Source organism: Geotrypetes seraphini, chromosome 4 (genome assembly GCF_902459505.1).
Source record: "Geotrypetes seraphini chromosome 4, aGeoSer1.1, whole genome shotgun sequence".
Lineage (NCBI taxonomy): Eukaryota > Metazoa > Chordata > Amphibia > Gymnophiona > Dermophiidae > Geotrypetes > Geotrypetes seraphini.
Genome location: NC_047087.1, coordinates 243,069,280 through 243,084,621, shown reverse-complemented (window position 1 = coordinate 243,084,621; position 15,342 = coordinate 243,069,280). Strand labels below are relative to the sequence as shown.

At 41.6% G+C, this 15,342-nt stretch overlaps 1 protein-coding gene across 1 annotated transcript in view; it reads left to right on the top strand.

Annotated features, from left to right (window-relative positions):
- Nucleotides 1–15,342, top strand: part of REEP3 (receptor accessory protein 3) — a 175,196-nt gene that overhangs the window by 126,798 nt on the left and 33,056 nt on the right. Inside the window, exons 4-5 of the mRNA XM_033940046.1 lie at nt 7,654–7,774; nt 13,533–13,646. Of these exons, the coding sequence (XP_033795937.1) occupies nt 7,654–7,774; nt 13,533–13,646 (235 nt within the window). The remainder of the gene's footprint in view (nt 1–7,653; nt 7,775–13,532; nt 13,647–15,342) is intronic.

The window sequence follows — 15,342 nt, the reverse complement described above, 5'->3', positions numbered from 1 at the left end:
AAACTACAGGCCTGTGAGCTTGACCTCGGTTCCGGGAAAGATGATGGAAGCAATGGTAAAGGACACAATCTGCGAACACATAGAAAAAAATGGGCAACTGAAGGCGAGCCAGCATGGCTTCTGCAAGGGAAGGTCGTGCCTCACAAACTTGCTGTACTTCTTCGAGGGAATAAACAGCCAGATGGATAAGGGGGAATCCATAGACATCATTTACCTTGACTTCCAAAAAGCCTTCGACAAGGTACCTCACGAACGGCTACTAAAAAAGCTGTGGAACCACGGGGTGCAAGGGGATATCTACCGATGGATCAAACACTGGTTGGCAGGCAGGAAACAGAGGGTTGGAGTAAAGGGACAATACTCAGACTGGCAATGGGTCACGAGCGGAGTTCCACAGGGGTCGGTGCTAGGACCTCTATTGTTCAATATATTTATTGACGATCTGGAGACGGGGACAAAATGTGAGGTTATCAAATTTGCTGATGACACCAAACTCTGCAGCAGGGTTAGGAACAAGGAAGACTGTGAAAACCTGCAAAGGGACCTAACGAGACTGGAAGACTGGGCAAATAAGTGGCAAATGAGTTTTAACGTAGAAAAATGCAAAGTCATGCACGTAGGGAAAAAGAACCCGATCTTCAGCTACAAAATGGGGGGAACACCGCTAGGGGTGAGTAACCTTGAAAGGGATCTGGGGGTGATGGTTGACACATCACTGAAACCATCGGCGCAATGTGCGACAGCCTCAAAGAAAGCAAACAGAATGCTGGGCATCATCAAAAAGGGTATCACAACCAGGACGAAGGAAGTCATCATGCCGCTGTATCGCGCAATGGTGCGCCCGCACCTGGAGTACTGTGTTCAATACTGGTCGCCGTACCTCAGAAAGGACATGGCGGTACTCGAAGGAGTGCAGAGGAGGGCGACTAAACTGATAAAAGGTATGGGAAATTTCTCTTACGCTGACAGGTTAAAAACGCTGGGGCTGTTCTCTCTGGAGAAGAGGAGACTTAGAGGGGACATGATAGAAACCTTCAAAATCCTAAAGGGCATAGAGAAAGTGAATAAGAACAGATTCTTCAAACTGTGGGGAGCCACAAGCACTAGGGGTCACTCGGAGAAATTGAAAGGGGACAGGTTTAGAACAAATGCTAGGAAGTTCTTTTTTACCCAGAGGGTGGTGGACACATGGAACAAGCTTCCGGAGGAGGTGATAAGCCAGAACTCTGTACAGGGGTTCAAGGAAGGTTTGGATAGGTTCCTGGAGGATAAGGGGATAGAGGGGTACAGATAGAACTTGAGGTAGGTTATAGAAGTGGTCAGTAACCACTTCACAGGTCGCGGACCTGATGGGCCGCCGCGGGAGCGGACCGCTGGGCGGGATGGACCTCTGGTCTGACCCAGTGGAGGCAACTTCTTATGTTCTTATGTTCTTAATATAACTACGTTCCTTAAAATAGATTTTATATTTCTTATTTCATTCTTTTTTTTCTGTTATTTTGATCTTCAGATGGCTGACAAGATGTTACACTCCTGTTCTTCCAGCCTTTCTCCTCATTGATCCGTTTATCTTATTTTCAGGAGGGGTGAAGCACTGTTTTAAAAATAAGTCACTTCAATAAGTAAACTAATCAATGGTTAAAAAGAAAGTAAATGTTAAGCAGATAAGAAAATAAGATAAATGGATCAATGAGGAGAAAGGCTAGAAGAACAGGAATGTTACACCCTGTCAGCCATCTGAAGATCCAAATAACAACAACAAAAAACAAATAAACCAGAAAAAAGAATGAAATAAGAAATATAAAATCTGTTTTAAGGAACGTAGTTATATTGAATGCCTCCCATTGATATTGTATCAAAGATATAGAAATAAGAAAATAATGCATTGCTGTGAAATGAAATAGTGTGACTGGAATTGAGGTGTTGGGAGACTAGGCCTTATATCCAGCATGTATAGAGCCTGAACTTTCCATGCTAAGGCAGTGTTTTTCCTCTCTGGGTAGTAATCCAAAATGATTTTTTTTTTCGTCTGTTGCTGCAATTTCTTTTTTTTTTTCTTTTAAATTTTTATTCAAATTCAAAGCATATTAATCTTACACATACACAACACTACTACATGGAAACCAGGGCTGTGGAGTCGGTAGATAAATCCTTCAACTCCGACTCCTCAGTTTCTGGTACCCACGACGCCGACTCCTCTGTATTTAATATGCTAATATATTTTCCATGTTGATTGAAGTAAGGCAACATACACCATTTAACCACAGAACTACTGGCTAGGAAGCTGACGCTCTACTGTATTGGCCAGTTTAAACAAGACAAAAAAATAAAAACAATAAGGTCTTATTTATTGTTTTTATCAAGTGGCTATAAAGTAGTAGCATAGCATACATAAAAATCAGGAACAGGATCTTTACCAGTTTAAAAATATGAACCATATTCTTTGGTAGTTTTAAAACAAAAACAAAGCTTAACTATATAAACAAAAACAAAAGCTGGAAAACCTAAAACATTTTATATATTAAACTTGGAATATAGTTGTAGTGTAGAATAGCTGTTAAATGCAATCCAAAACTAACTCAGTGTAGTGTTCTTAGAAACAGAATTGCTTGTGCCAGATCCTCTTTCATAGAAGCTCTTAAATCTGACTTGATTATTTTTAGAGCTGAAAATAGTCTTTCAACACTGACTTGGATGGGTGGCATTGCTGTTACGGTTCTAGCCACATCGCTAATAATCTCGGGATAAACAAGGATGGCTTCTTCTACAGTCAGTTTCGATGAGCGATCATACTTTTCTACTTCTTTTAATTCTTTAAAAAACTCCTGCTGGAATCTCTTTATTTGGATATTTTCTGGTTGTTTATCTTTTCACGCATATGTGACGTCGCTTTACTGAATTCAATATGAGAAAATAAGCAATGGTTCAGGTGTTAAAGCGATTTTACGCGAAATGTAATTTCCCGTGCAACATTTTTAAAATTTGCCCGCTTTATGGCATAGATTGGCGAAAAATGCCCACAAACTATGTGTTAATTATGACTATTGTTTGTGAAATGGGACATTTGAACTTGCTGTATTTTTTAAAATTATAATTTATTATAATTTAAATTTATCAGAAGTCGGAGTCGGTACATTTTTATTGACTCTGGATCCAGGTACCCAAAATTGCCTCCGACTCTGACTCTGACTCTGACTCCACAGCCCTGTTGGAAACAACCAAACATTGAGAGCTTGAGGTATTCACTCAAGTAGCATACAATTTTGAATAAAAGTATAACTAAATAAAGATCCCTTCCCACATCACCTTTCCTCCCCTCTGTGGTCCATACATCAAATATAAGTCTTCATGTTCCCTCCTGGCACAATTCTAATAGAGAATAAAATTTTAACAAGATTTTGCATTTAGATAAGTCTGAAGCAGACCCTTGTTCTTCTCATATATAAAAATGATATTTGTTGTTCTTGTTAATTGTTCCATCTGTAGGACAAATCGTAACTTATGATGCCAAGTTTCCATTGTTAACTTTGAATATATCTAGTGAAAAGCAATGATGCATCTCGTTTGCAAAAAAAGTTAGTAATACATTTTCTGTGGTTGTCCAAAAATGTATAAACTAAATAACCAAACCCAAGTGGTTTTTAACAAAAATTCATACTCATGTATCTAATAATAACCACTTAATAATATACTCTGTATCACACTGAGGCCTCAGATTCGGAGCATACGCGAAGTCCTATCACGGACTAAACGATCAGCGTATTCCAAGCTCCCCACTCCAGTCATAGGCCTCCTAACTGCACTAGTTTATTAACTTCTATTTTATCAAAAAGTCTTTTTTCTTGTACTTTTTATCTTTTTTTCTTATTTTCTTTACTTATTTTCAAAACAGCACTACTCTTATACTCTAAAAATTTTCTAGGTGCATTCTAAAATGTTTATACTAAATATATCTTCAAGTGAAATACAAAGCATCCGAATTTTTAACAGGCAGACAGATCACTTATCTTAATAGAGACTTGAATGTTAAAGCCTTAGCCTTCGTCTATCTGAGCTGACGCGGCCAGCGTTTCGTGGAAATCAATTACACTCCACTGCGTCAGGGCCACTAGCCACAGGCATTAAGGCATCTACGATAGAATAAAATATACGTTATTATAATAATAATATGTTATTGTACAGCACAACCAAATACTTACAGCGTGCTTTTAGACCTGCCAATTTACTCGAACAAAGGTAAAGGTAAAATGGTGACAGCGTTCGTTTTATACAACTGGCAACCTTTTGAGTCACATGATTTTCTCTTGCTACGTAGTCACATTTTTAAAAAGACAACACACGGTGAAACTCACAGATAACAAGTACTCGTAACTTGGACAGTAAGAATCTGATCTTTAATAGAAATGTTGCCATTCTATATTTACATTCAGGCCTTCAGGTTCTAAAGTGCCTAAACGATTTATCCAGCGTTGTTCGTGCTGGGCTAGATAACGTTTGAAGTCACCCCCTCTGTAGCTCTGAATAACAACCTCAATGATGATTGCTTTTAATGAAAAAAATCCATGGTTTTTTTCAATACAGTGACGAGCTAAAATGTCCAAAAATGTAGACAGCCCCACGTAATTCAGAGACCCAGAGAGGGTTGAATATGTTCACCCACTATTTGACTAGTTGCTACATATGGACATATGCTACATATGGACAGTCCCACCACATATGAAGGTAGGTTCCTGTATCTCTACATCCTCTCTAGTATGTTATAGATGTGGAACTGTTAAGTTTTATGAAGGTGCTCAGGTGTCATATACCATATCATCAATACTTTATAATTATTTTCTTTTAAGTTGCACAGAGATATTTGCCTTATTTACTTTGGCAATAACATCCTGCCACAGAGTATCTGCTATGGATGTCTTCAAATCTTGTTCCTAGTGTCGGATGTATTTAAATTTCCTAAAATTATGTAGTTTTATACAGTAAAGAAATAAAAACCATTTGCTATGGATTGATTAAGCTAAGGAAGACTCTGGTGTTCAATATCTCTTATTGGTATATCAACTCCACACGATTGTGTTTTGGCCCAATTGGGCCTGCCTCATGAGTCTATTGGTAGAGTAATGTAATGTCTAATGCCTTCTCAAGAATTCCACAAGAAAGAATGCAGGACGGAGGCTGCAAACTACAGACCGGTGAGTCTCACATCGATAGTGAGCAAACTAATGGAAACTCTAATCAAACACCAATTGGATACGATTGGATACGGGATCACCATCAACATGGGTTTACTAAGGGTAGGTCCTGCCAATCCAATCTGATCAGCTTCTTTGACTGGGTAACAAGGAAGCTGGACATTGGGGAGTCCCTAGACATCGTGTACTTGGACTTCAGCAAAGCATTTGATAGCGTCCCACACTGCAGGTTATTGAGCAAAATGAGTTCGCTGGGATTAAGAGACAAATAAACTGCATGGGTTAAGGATCGGCTTAGTGGCAGACTTCAGAGGGTGGTGGTAAACGGCACCCCCTCCGAAACGACTGAGGTGATCAGTGGTGTGCCGCAGGGCTCGGTCTTGGGCCCGATCCTATTCAACATCCTCGTAAGGGACTTGGCCAAGGGACTTCGAGGTAAAATTATGTTATTCGCCGATGATGCCAAACTATGCAATATAGTAGACAAGAGCACAACAGACAAAAGCACAGTGCCTAACAAAAGCTCAGTGCCCGACAATATGACACATGACTACTCCTACTGGAGCACTGGTCCAGGACATGGCAACTAAGTTTCAATGCTAAAAAATGCAAGGTCATGCACCTTGGCAGCAGAAACCCATGCAGGACTTACACCCTTAATGGTGAGGCCCTAGCAAGGACTGTAGCAGAACGTGACTTGGGGGTGATCATTAGTGAAGACATGAAGACGGCCAACCCAGTGGAGAAAGCTTCGTCCAAGGCTAGACAAATCATCAGTTGTATCCGAAGAAGTTTCGTCAGCCGTAAGCCGGAGGTCATAATGCCGTTGTACAGATCCGTGGTGAGACCCCATCTGGAATACTGTGTACAATTCTGGAGGCCACATTACCACAAAGATGTGCTGAGAGTTGAGTCGGTTCAACAAATGGCCACTCGGATGGTCTTGGGTCTCAGGGATCTACCGTATGAGGAACAGCTGGATAAATTGCAGCTATACTCACTCGAGGAACGCAGAGAGGGGTGACATGATCGAGACGTTCAAATATGTCACAGGTCGTATCGAGGTGGAAGAAGATATCTTCTTTCTCAAAGGTCCCGCGGCAATGAGAGGGCATCCACTGAAACTCAGGGGTGGGAAATTTCATGGCGACACCAGAAAGTACTTCTTCACCGAAAGGGTGGTTGATCGCTGGAATAATCCATGGTCTTGCACTACAGGTAATTGGGGCCAGCAGTGTGCCAGACTTTAAGACAAAATGGGATTGGCACGTGGGATCTCTTCATAGAGGAAGGTAGGGGTGGGTCATTGGTGTGGGCAGACTGGATGGGCCGTGGCCCTTTTCTGCCATCAGTTTCTATGTTTAAATATCACCTCTGTTTAAAAATCACCATTGCAATTGGCTTCCCATACATGAAAAGTGCAATGTCCTGCATGGGAACAGAAATTGCAGGACATTGCGCTTTTCAAATATGGGGAGCCAATTGCAATATTGATTGTGATATTTGTGTAATTCTTGAGAAGGCATTAGACATCACATTATTCTACCAATAGACTTCTTAGGCAGGCCTGGTTGAACCGAAACATGATTGTGTTGAGTCATGATATACCAACAAAAGATATTGAACACCAGAGTCTTCCTTTGCTGTTTGTTTTCTATTTCCACTGGATACCACCACTTTGCCTTGCTAGTGCCAGAATCTTTTATTTTGGGGTAAAACCATGAAGGCAAGTTATAATATTTCTGGGCCCAAGCCCTATCCACTTTAATCAGCAGGCTGTGACAGGATATATTAAGCAATTTGTTGAACTATTGTGACACACTTGTAAAGCTCTTCGTTTAAACTAAACTAAAATTTAATTTTATAGATTGGGTCATCAACCAGAAGGAGCTCAACTCAGTTAACAATAATGTAAAACATAATACATAAACATAACAAAGGAAATATAAACTAGAATAGTTAGCTTCCAAAGTGTTTAGCAAACAAGAAGGTTTTCAGGGCTTTCCAGAATAGAATGAAGGGACCTAAACTTCTTAATGCAAGTGGTAAGGCATTCCAGAATTCTGTTAGTTTGAAAGCGAAGGAATGACTGAGTCTCCTGAAAGTTCTATTTTTACCCTTAAGGGAAGGAAATGTAAGTTTTAATTTTTGAGAACTTCTGGCGAGATGAGATTTATGCATGTTCCAGTCTAAAGGAATCAGAGCAGTGAAAATGCCAAATAAGATCTTAAATGCAATACAGATGCACTTAAATTGAATTCTGAGATACACTGGAAGCCAATGTAATTCCTTAAGCAGAGGGGTTACGTGATCTAATTTACTCTTACCAAAAATGATCTTAGCAGCAGTAGTCTATATCAGTTGGAGTCTCTTAAATTTATTAATTTGTCATATGCAAATGTTTTATAGAATTATGTTGTACTAAATTTTTAAAATTTTCTGATATCTTTTGTTTTCTGTGCAGGTTTCCATTATATTATGAGCTGAAGATTGCTTTTGTTATTTGGTTATTGTCTCCCTATACTAGAGGGGCAAGTTTATTATATAGAAAATTTCTGCATCCTCTTCTTTCTTCACGGGAAAGAGTAAGTATAAAATACTCAGTTTCTGAGACATTATTCTGTTAATGCAGCATTTTTAGCTAACATGCTTTCCTTTACATTTTGCTAGGCCAGTCCAGATAAATCAGTTGTATCCTTCTACCAGCACATAGAGGTAGAGAAATTGAACTTTTCCAATGACATCACCAGTATAAAGGCTGTTGCAATCTGGAAACCTTCCAGCAAATGATGTAGGTTTGTGGTCCCTAAGATTGAGTCCCTTGGCCAGTTGCTCCTAGGGTTTGTAGTAGAGAATGACACGGGGAGCGATCCCCGCAGCGAACCGCTGCGTGGCTGCGGTTTGGCTGCGGGTTATGGTGACCTCATTAGCAAATCGCCGCAGACGCGGGGACAAATCCTTTCACCGACCGCAAAAACGGTGAATAGATTTGTCCCCGCAGGCCAATGTCCCCCCCTCTAGGAACCGCAATTTACCTGTGTTTTCACCGTGCTCCTCATTTGTCAGATCAACCCTTCCTGCCAATAGAACCCGCCCCCCCCCCCCGACGATCGCCCTCACTGGTAGGAGGGTGCCCAACCCCTCCTGCCGGCACCCCCAACGGCCCCCTATATCGCCAATAGGAGGGTGCCCAACCCCTCCTGCCGGTCCCTCCCCCAACAAACCCCGCCATCCCGAAACACCACCCTTAGTCTTACTTTCCAAGTTGGACCGGACAGCTCCTCGCTCGTCTGGCCAGCAGGCCTGCCTCCGTCCAAATGAGGCGGGCCCACCCCTCCCCTCCCCTGCCTAACCCACAGGATCCTAGGGCCTGATTGGCCCAAGCACCTAAGGCCCCTCCTATAGCGGGAGTGGCTTTAGGTGCCTAGACCAATCAGGCCCTAGGATCCTGTGGGTTGGGCAGGGTAGGGGCGGGCCCGCCTCATTTGGACGGAGGCAAGCCTGCTGGCCATACGTGTGAGGAGCCGTCCGGTCCAACTTGGAAAGTAAGACTAAGGGGGTTCCGGGGTGGGAGGGTTCGTTGGGGGGGGGTCCAGCAGGAGGGGTTGGGTACCCTCCTGCCGGCGATCTTAGGGGAGGCCATTGGGAGGACCGGCAGGAGGGGTTGGGTACCCTTCTGCTGCGATTGTCGGGAGGGCCGTTGGGGGGGTCTACAGGAGGGGTTGGGTGCCCTCCTGCCGTGATCGCTGAGGGGAGGGGAGACTTGCAGCCGTAGCCGCGGTCACTATGCTAATCACGGCAGGGAGATCTTTGCCGCGATTAGGTACAGCGGCCGCGTCTACTTACCGTGTTTGTTTTTGCATTGCTAGCCCCAGGGGTGGTGGAAGATTAGTGATTGAAAAACTGTATGAAAAATAACTATTTTAAATTTAGTGATCAAAATGTGTCAGTTTTGAGAATTTATATTAATTAATTTTTTCTCTGCGTGTTTGTTTTTGTATAGTTATTAACTAATATTTAACTAAGTTTTAAAGTTTTAAAGAATGTTTCCTTTATACGTAAATAAAGAAAAGTGAATGGGATTGCAGTGGCGGTGACGGGGCGGTGAATGGGGTGGCAGTGGCGGTGACGGGGCGGTGAAGAGGATGGTGAGACGGGGACGGGGCGGTTACGGGGATGGTGAGACGGGGACGGGGCGGTGACGGGGACCAATTTTTTCACCGTGTCATTCTCTAGTTTGTAGTCCTTACCTTACTCCGAAGCCCATGGCAGTGATCCCTAAGGGGCTCCTATAGAAGGTGGGGAGGGGACTATTAAAAAAAAAATTTGTGGTTTCCCTGTGAGGATAGCTAGCAAGATAGGTCTTTAGGCAGGGAGCAGAAACTGACAGTGTGGGAATTGCTCCCAGGACTCCTCAGTAGGGCAAGTCCTAGCTTTAGGTTCGTCAGGGTGTTTCTTGCCATTGTCTTGCAGTTTGATGCACAGGGTTAGGAGGTGATCGTTGCAGTTGTCCAGGTAGAACTGACATTTCAGCCATCATGCCAAAGAAAGCCATAGCAAGATGGCTGAAACACCAGTTCTGCCTACCCAGGCATGGCAAAACTCAGACAGCTTCAACATTCATGTTGCCAGCTGCGGAAGCCTAAGAGAACAGGACTAGGAGGTGCAGGGCCTGCAAAAACTGACAACATAACAGTGCTGCTGATTATTTTTGCCCCATTTGTGATGGGTCTTTTACCAACTTTTGTGTGTTTACCCCTGCCCTGCTCTAGTGCTGCAGGTGCCTTAGCTCTTTACTAGCCAAGCCTCTTTAAAAAAAAAAAAAAAAAAAAAAATGGTGTAGAGCTACAGAACCATTAGGTTGTGCTGCTGATAGTTCTGTTGGGTCCTCCCCTCAGAAATGGGGAGAATTCTCACATCAGAAGGGATGGGATTGGCACAGTACATCAGCAGCCCAGCCTGGATGGCCTTTATACTGCTTATTTTTTCTGACAGGAAATGGGGAGGGTGGAGTTTGGAGTAAGGAAACTACTTGGACCAGAATGCAGGGATGCTAAGGGTGGCCATTTCCAAAGACTGAGATTGAGGGCCAGTAAGTGAGGTTCTTCTTGTACTGCATTTGAGGGTATAAATTTGGCATAGTGGTGAAAGGACTGAGGCCTGAGGAAGGGTTGCCATCTACTCCTACCGACAAATAATGCCCTCAGAGCCACCTAAAAATGGATTTCTATATCATTGATAATATATTACATATTTTAAACTTGGTTATTTCAACCCTACTAAACATATACACATTTGTAGAAACAATTCACTTGAATTTAAAGATTTCTCAAAGAGGCAGAGTCTCATAATTTAAACTAATCAGACACAACTCACACATTAGGTATGCAAAATATTCTAAAACCCTGTCTGTTAGGACATTAAAATTGTATTCAAATTTAGAGGTTTTTTTTAGGCTCTGAAGATTCAAGAAATTGTTTACTATGACCTTTCTTTTTGGTCTGAGGACTTAAGTATTAAGCAACTACTGCTGTATTTAGCACTTGTCTTTTTACAGTTCTGTCGGAGGGTTACTGTAGGGATATATGTTGAAGCACTTTCTATTTATATTTAAGGGTTAATTGTGTTAATGCGTTTAACTGATGGAATTTTAATAACTGTTGATATGAGACATTATATATTTAATATATAAATGTAAACTTGAGTTTTATTAATGTTGAATTGATTAAAATTTAGATGTCACTTCAGTAAGGACAATGCACAGTACCTCCAGTGTGAAACACTATGCACGAGGTTGTGCAAAAACATCATAATACCACCATAACTGCATTAATTCCCAGGACTCAAAGAGCAACAACCTTACCTGTGAAAGGCAGCACTGTAAATATTAAACTGGGCCCTAAAATAGCAGTACACTACCTAGTGAGAAAACTGAACAAATGGGACTGCTGCACGATTTCTACACAGAAACTACTTGCTAGCAGAATACTGCAGTTTAGTCACACATTCAAAACACAGCCAGCCCCTTAACAAATATGAAACAAGAGACCACAAATCAGTAATAGAAAGAGAGAGAGAAGGCAAAAAACTTGACTGGAAACCTCAAAAAGACAGACTTTGCATATATAACAATACTAGAGAAATTCTAAAAGCTCCAATTAATTCAAAAGAGAATTCTTTTTTTCCACTTTTGTTTATCTGAGCATTTTATTTTCCATTCATGCTGGTCCTAGCGTTTTCTTTCCTGTTTTTCTGATTTTTGCTTATCTGTGCAGGGTCACCTGTCCATTTGAAATTTATTTTCTCCATGTCTAATACTCATCTTCTCTCTGATATCTAGCATCTACTCTTCTGTGTCCCTATCCTTTCTTTATCTTCCTCCCCCACCTCATGGTCTGGCATTTCTCTCTGTCCTTCCTACCCTGTGGGTCTGGCATTTTTCCATTTCCTTTCTTCCCATAGTGCTCTAAACTTGCCTTCAGTGGCCAGCAGGCAGAAGCGAAAGACTAGGCTGTTTCAAGCCAGTCACAGGGTCTTCCCTCTCATGTCTGGCCTATGAGGTCCTCTCAGAGGACATGAAGTGTAGCAAAGGGAAGGCCCTGTGGTTAGCTGTTTGCCAGCCACTGAAGGCAAGTTCAGAAGACTGTGAGGAGAGGGAGAGACACCAAATCCACAGGGTAGGGGGGAAGAGGGAGTGGGAACAAAGGGAGAGGCAGAAAGAGAGAACCTTAGGTCCGATCTCTCTATCTTTATCAATGGGAAATGGGGCAACTGGGCCCCCTTTATGCAAGGGATTTTTCCCATTGGCAAAAGTAACCCTGCTTGTAGTATCCCTAGGTGAGCCTAAGGATCACTTGCAGGGGATATCATTGATGGCACACTCCCAATGGGTCCTCTTTTGGCTGCAGTATCCCAATCTTTGGTGGGATCAGTGATCATTTTGATCCTAGCCTGTGAAAATGTGAGCGGGTGGAGGATCGTTATGGCCACAGGATATGGAAGCTGTAGAATGGGGCCTGATCCTCCTTGGTCATTGACTTGATGTCTGTGAGGGGAGGCAAGGGATAGTGGCTGAAGGTCATGTCCGATTGTGTGTGAAGGTGGCTGTCAAATTCCCCAGCTTGGTGTGACCATCTTTAGCCATGGAGAGTCCCTGAGGTCTAGGACACATGGTGGCCTTGGTTCACACCTGCAAGAGGTTAAGACCATACAGCAAGAGGCAGTGAAGATTTGTATTCTTCCTTCCTGGAAGATCCCTGGGAACTGGAGGACAATGACTTTGTAATTTCTTTTTTGAGAGGCTTCCTCTCCAGCTTCATCACCTAATTGATCCAGTGGCCTCAGTCCTAAAAATTGCTGCGGCACCTCAGGCAGAAGCTGAGGATGGGAACCCTATACTTAAGGAGCTTAGGAAGCCATCTTAGTCTTTCCTCTTGCATAAGGCTCTTTTCCGGATTGTGTTAATTGGACTGGCAGGCACCAAAAGGGATTCTGAGAGGGTACCAAACTATTGGGCAAGCTGCATCCTTTACCTCGCAAGGACCTGCCCAAGGAAGATGCTCTGGTCATGGCACTGACAAAAAAGACCACAATCCCAATAGAAGGAGGTTCATCCTGAAGGATGCCCATGATTGAAAGGAAGCTAGTGTTATCCCAGGACAAGCAGAAAAATAAGCAGCTTAATGCTACATTACTGGCATATTACTTTATTACCCACACAACCACTCTGATTAACTCTTTCTTTATTAACTAGCAGTTCTTGTGCTCTGAGAAATTCCCCTAATGGTACAGAGTCATAAAAAACAGTTCTTTCTTTGAAAAGGAATTAAACATCTCTTAAGAAAAATGTCATCCTTAAAACTATAGCTCCAGGGCATGAAAATGGTGTGTGTGTGTGTGTCTCAGTTTATATGTGAGGTAACTCCATCCCGCACCCGGGAAGGGAAGGGGGGGAAGACTGACTCTCTGCACCACTGGACCACCAGGGCAGTACTGTAGGCACAAGGCGGGTCTGGAAAGGGGGGCAGATTGGCTGGTTGGCTGCAGATCTGGCAGACAGGACACCAGGGAAGGGAGGAGGGGTCGCTTCTGCCCTGTACTGGTACTTGAATATAAATCACTGGTTTAAATTCAAGTCAACCTTTTTTCCTCCTTTTTGAGGGAAAAAGTTTACCTTGGTTTATTTTTTGATCGGGTTATATTTGAGAATATTCAGTAATAAAATGTTAATTTTTAAAACTGCACATAGGTAAGATCAATGGTGGTTTTTAATTTTTTCTAAACAAATTGTATGTGCATATTTTTGTAATTCTTAAATTTTCAACTACAGTTTTACCTTTGCAGGAAATTGATAATTATATTGTGCAAGCCAAGGAGCGGGGTTATGAGACTATGGTTAACTTTGGAAAGCAGGGTATAAATTTAGCCGCAACCGCCGCTGTGACTGCTGCAGTGAAGGTAATGCTTGTTTTGTGCTAACAATCAATTTCATTGTGTTTCAGGGAGGAAGGAAAGAAATTAATTGATTAGTTTTCAAAGCTATTTTCACAGATAAAACAGTACTCCTTACCTGTGGAAATAGTTTTATTTAATTGCCTGCTATACAGGCTGGCAAAAGTACATGTATACACTTCTCCCTCCGTATTCGCTGTGATAGGGGATTAACAGACCCGCGAATACAGAAAAACCGTGAATAACTTTTTCATATGCTATTCGCTGTTTTCTATTAAAACCCATCGTGAATATGGTGAAACTGCGAATAACATGGTGGGAGACCTGGCCTATTCCTGAAGGAGAGACAAAACACAGTGAAGAAAGTGCTGGGAATCAGTGATTTTCTCTGTAAATGCTTGGTATCAGCAATTTCTCTATGCAAGCTGACATAATGGGGAGAGGGGGAGAGGAACCAGCAAGCTAAAAGCCATGAATAATTGAAACTGCAAATGCTGAAACTTCGAATACGGAGGGAGAAGTGTAGTTCCATTTTGCATGTTGTTTGGGAACATATTGCTGAAGTGGATTGGGGCAGGGCTAGATAGGGTTTGGAATTAGACATTTAAAATTTTGAAATGTACTTTTTCTAATTAAAAAATAAAATTATCTGCATGAGTAATGTGTAAGTGTTTATTTTCCTAGGATAATTCTTAGTGGATATACAAGTATGCTTTTCATTTTGAAAATCCTATAGTTTCTGGATTGAAGAGTATATGTTTACTTTTCATTGGTGCAATCCATTGTAAAATTATCCTCTGTATGTGGGTTTATTTTATGCCTGTAGACAGGTGTTTTTTTGTGTGTTTTTTTCCATTTTCATGTCTTTTATTTGTTTGCAATTCTATTACATGTATTGCAGTGCAGTATTTCAAATGCATGTTGAAGCATATGAATTTTCAAATATCCTCTTCTGAACCAGAGAAGAAAGAGCAAATATGGTGGTGAGCCAGCTTCTCAATATTTCTCTGGTTTCAGCAGATGGTGCAGACATATGGCCTAATTCAGGAGCTACAAGTGGGCTGAGTAGACTGTTATCAAGAAGTCTAAGTTCAGATTCCTGGTGAAGCATAGACCGAGTCTGGGGGATGCTACAAGCGATGGTTCTTTAGGACTGATTTCCCTACTCACTTCCCTATTCCATAGAAACCACATTTAGGCTTTTATATGTTTAAGTGCATTAAAGTATATGTGTATATATGAAATCTGGTTTATAGTATGTTAGATAATATTCACTAGTATCCCCTTGGAAAGTTCTAATAGCTTGTATACATTCATAACAGGCGAGTTTTTCGTGTCAGGTGCATGTCATGTCTTTATTTTCTGCACTTTCTTGCTGGTAATACTGCACTGTCTTGTAGGAGTACTGGCTTGTTTCTGCTGTTCTCCTTCTACAAAGTTGAGGTAACTGCTGCACAAAATCAAGCATGAAATATTATTACTAGAGATGCAAAGTTTAGAGTTTGTATAATGAATACCTAATGGAGTTGATTCTTTGGGTTTTTCAAATTTAATTATTAAATTAATGAACTACATGAATATTTGCATCCTAGCTATTTGTGATTTGCATACTTAATATGAGTGCTTGAATTTATATTGAACTACATAGTGTCATGATTTCTGATGTCAAGTTTATATACCTGTGTATATGTGTGTGTGTATA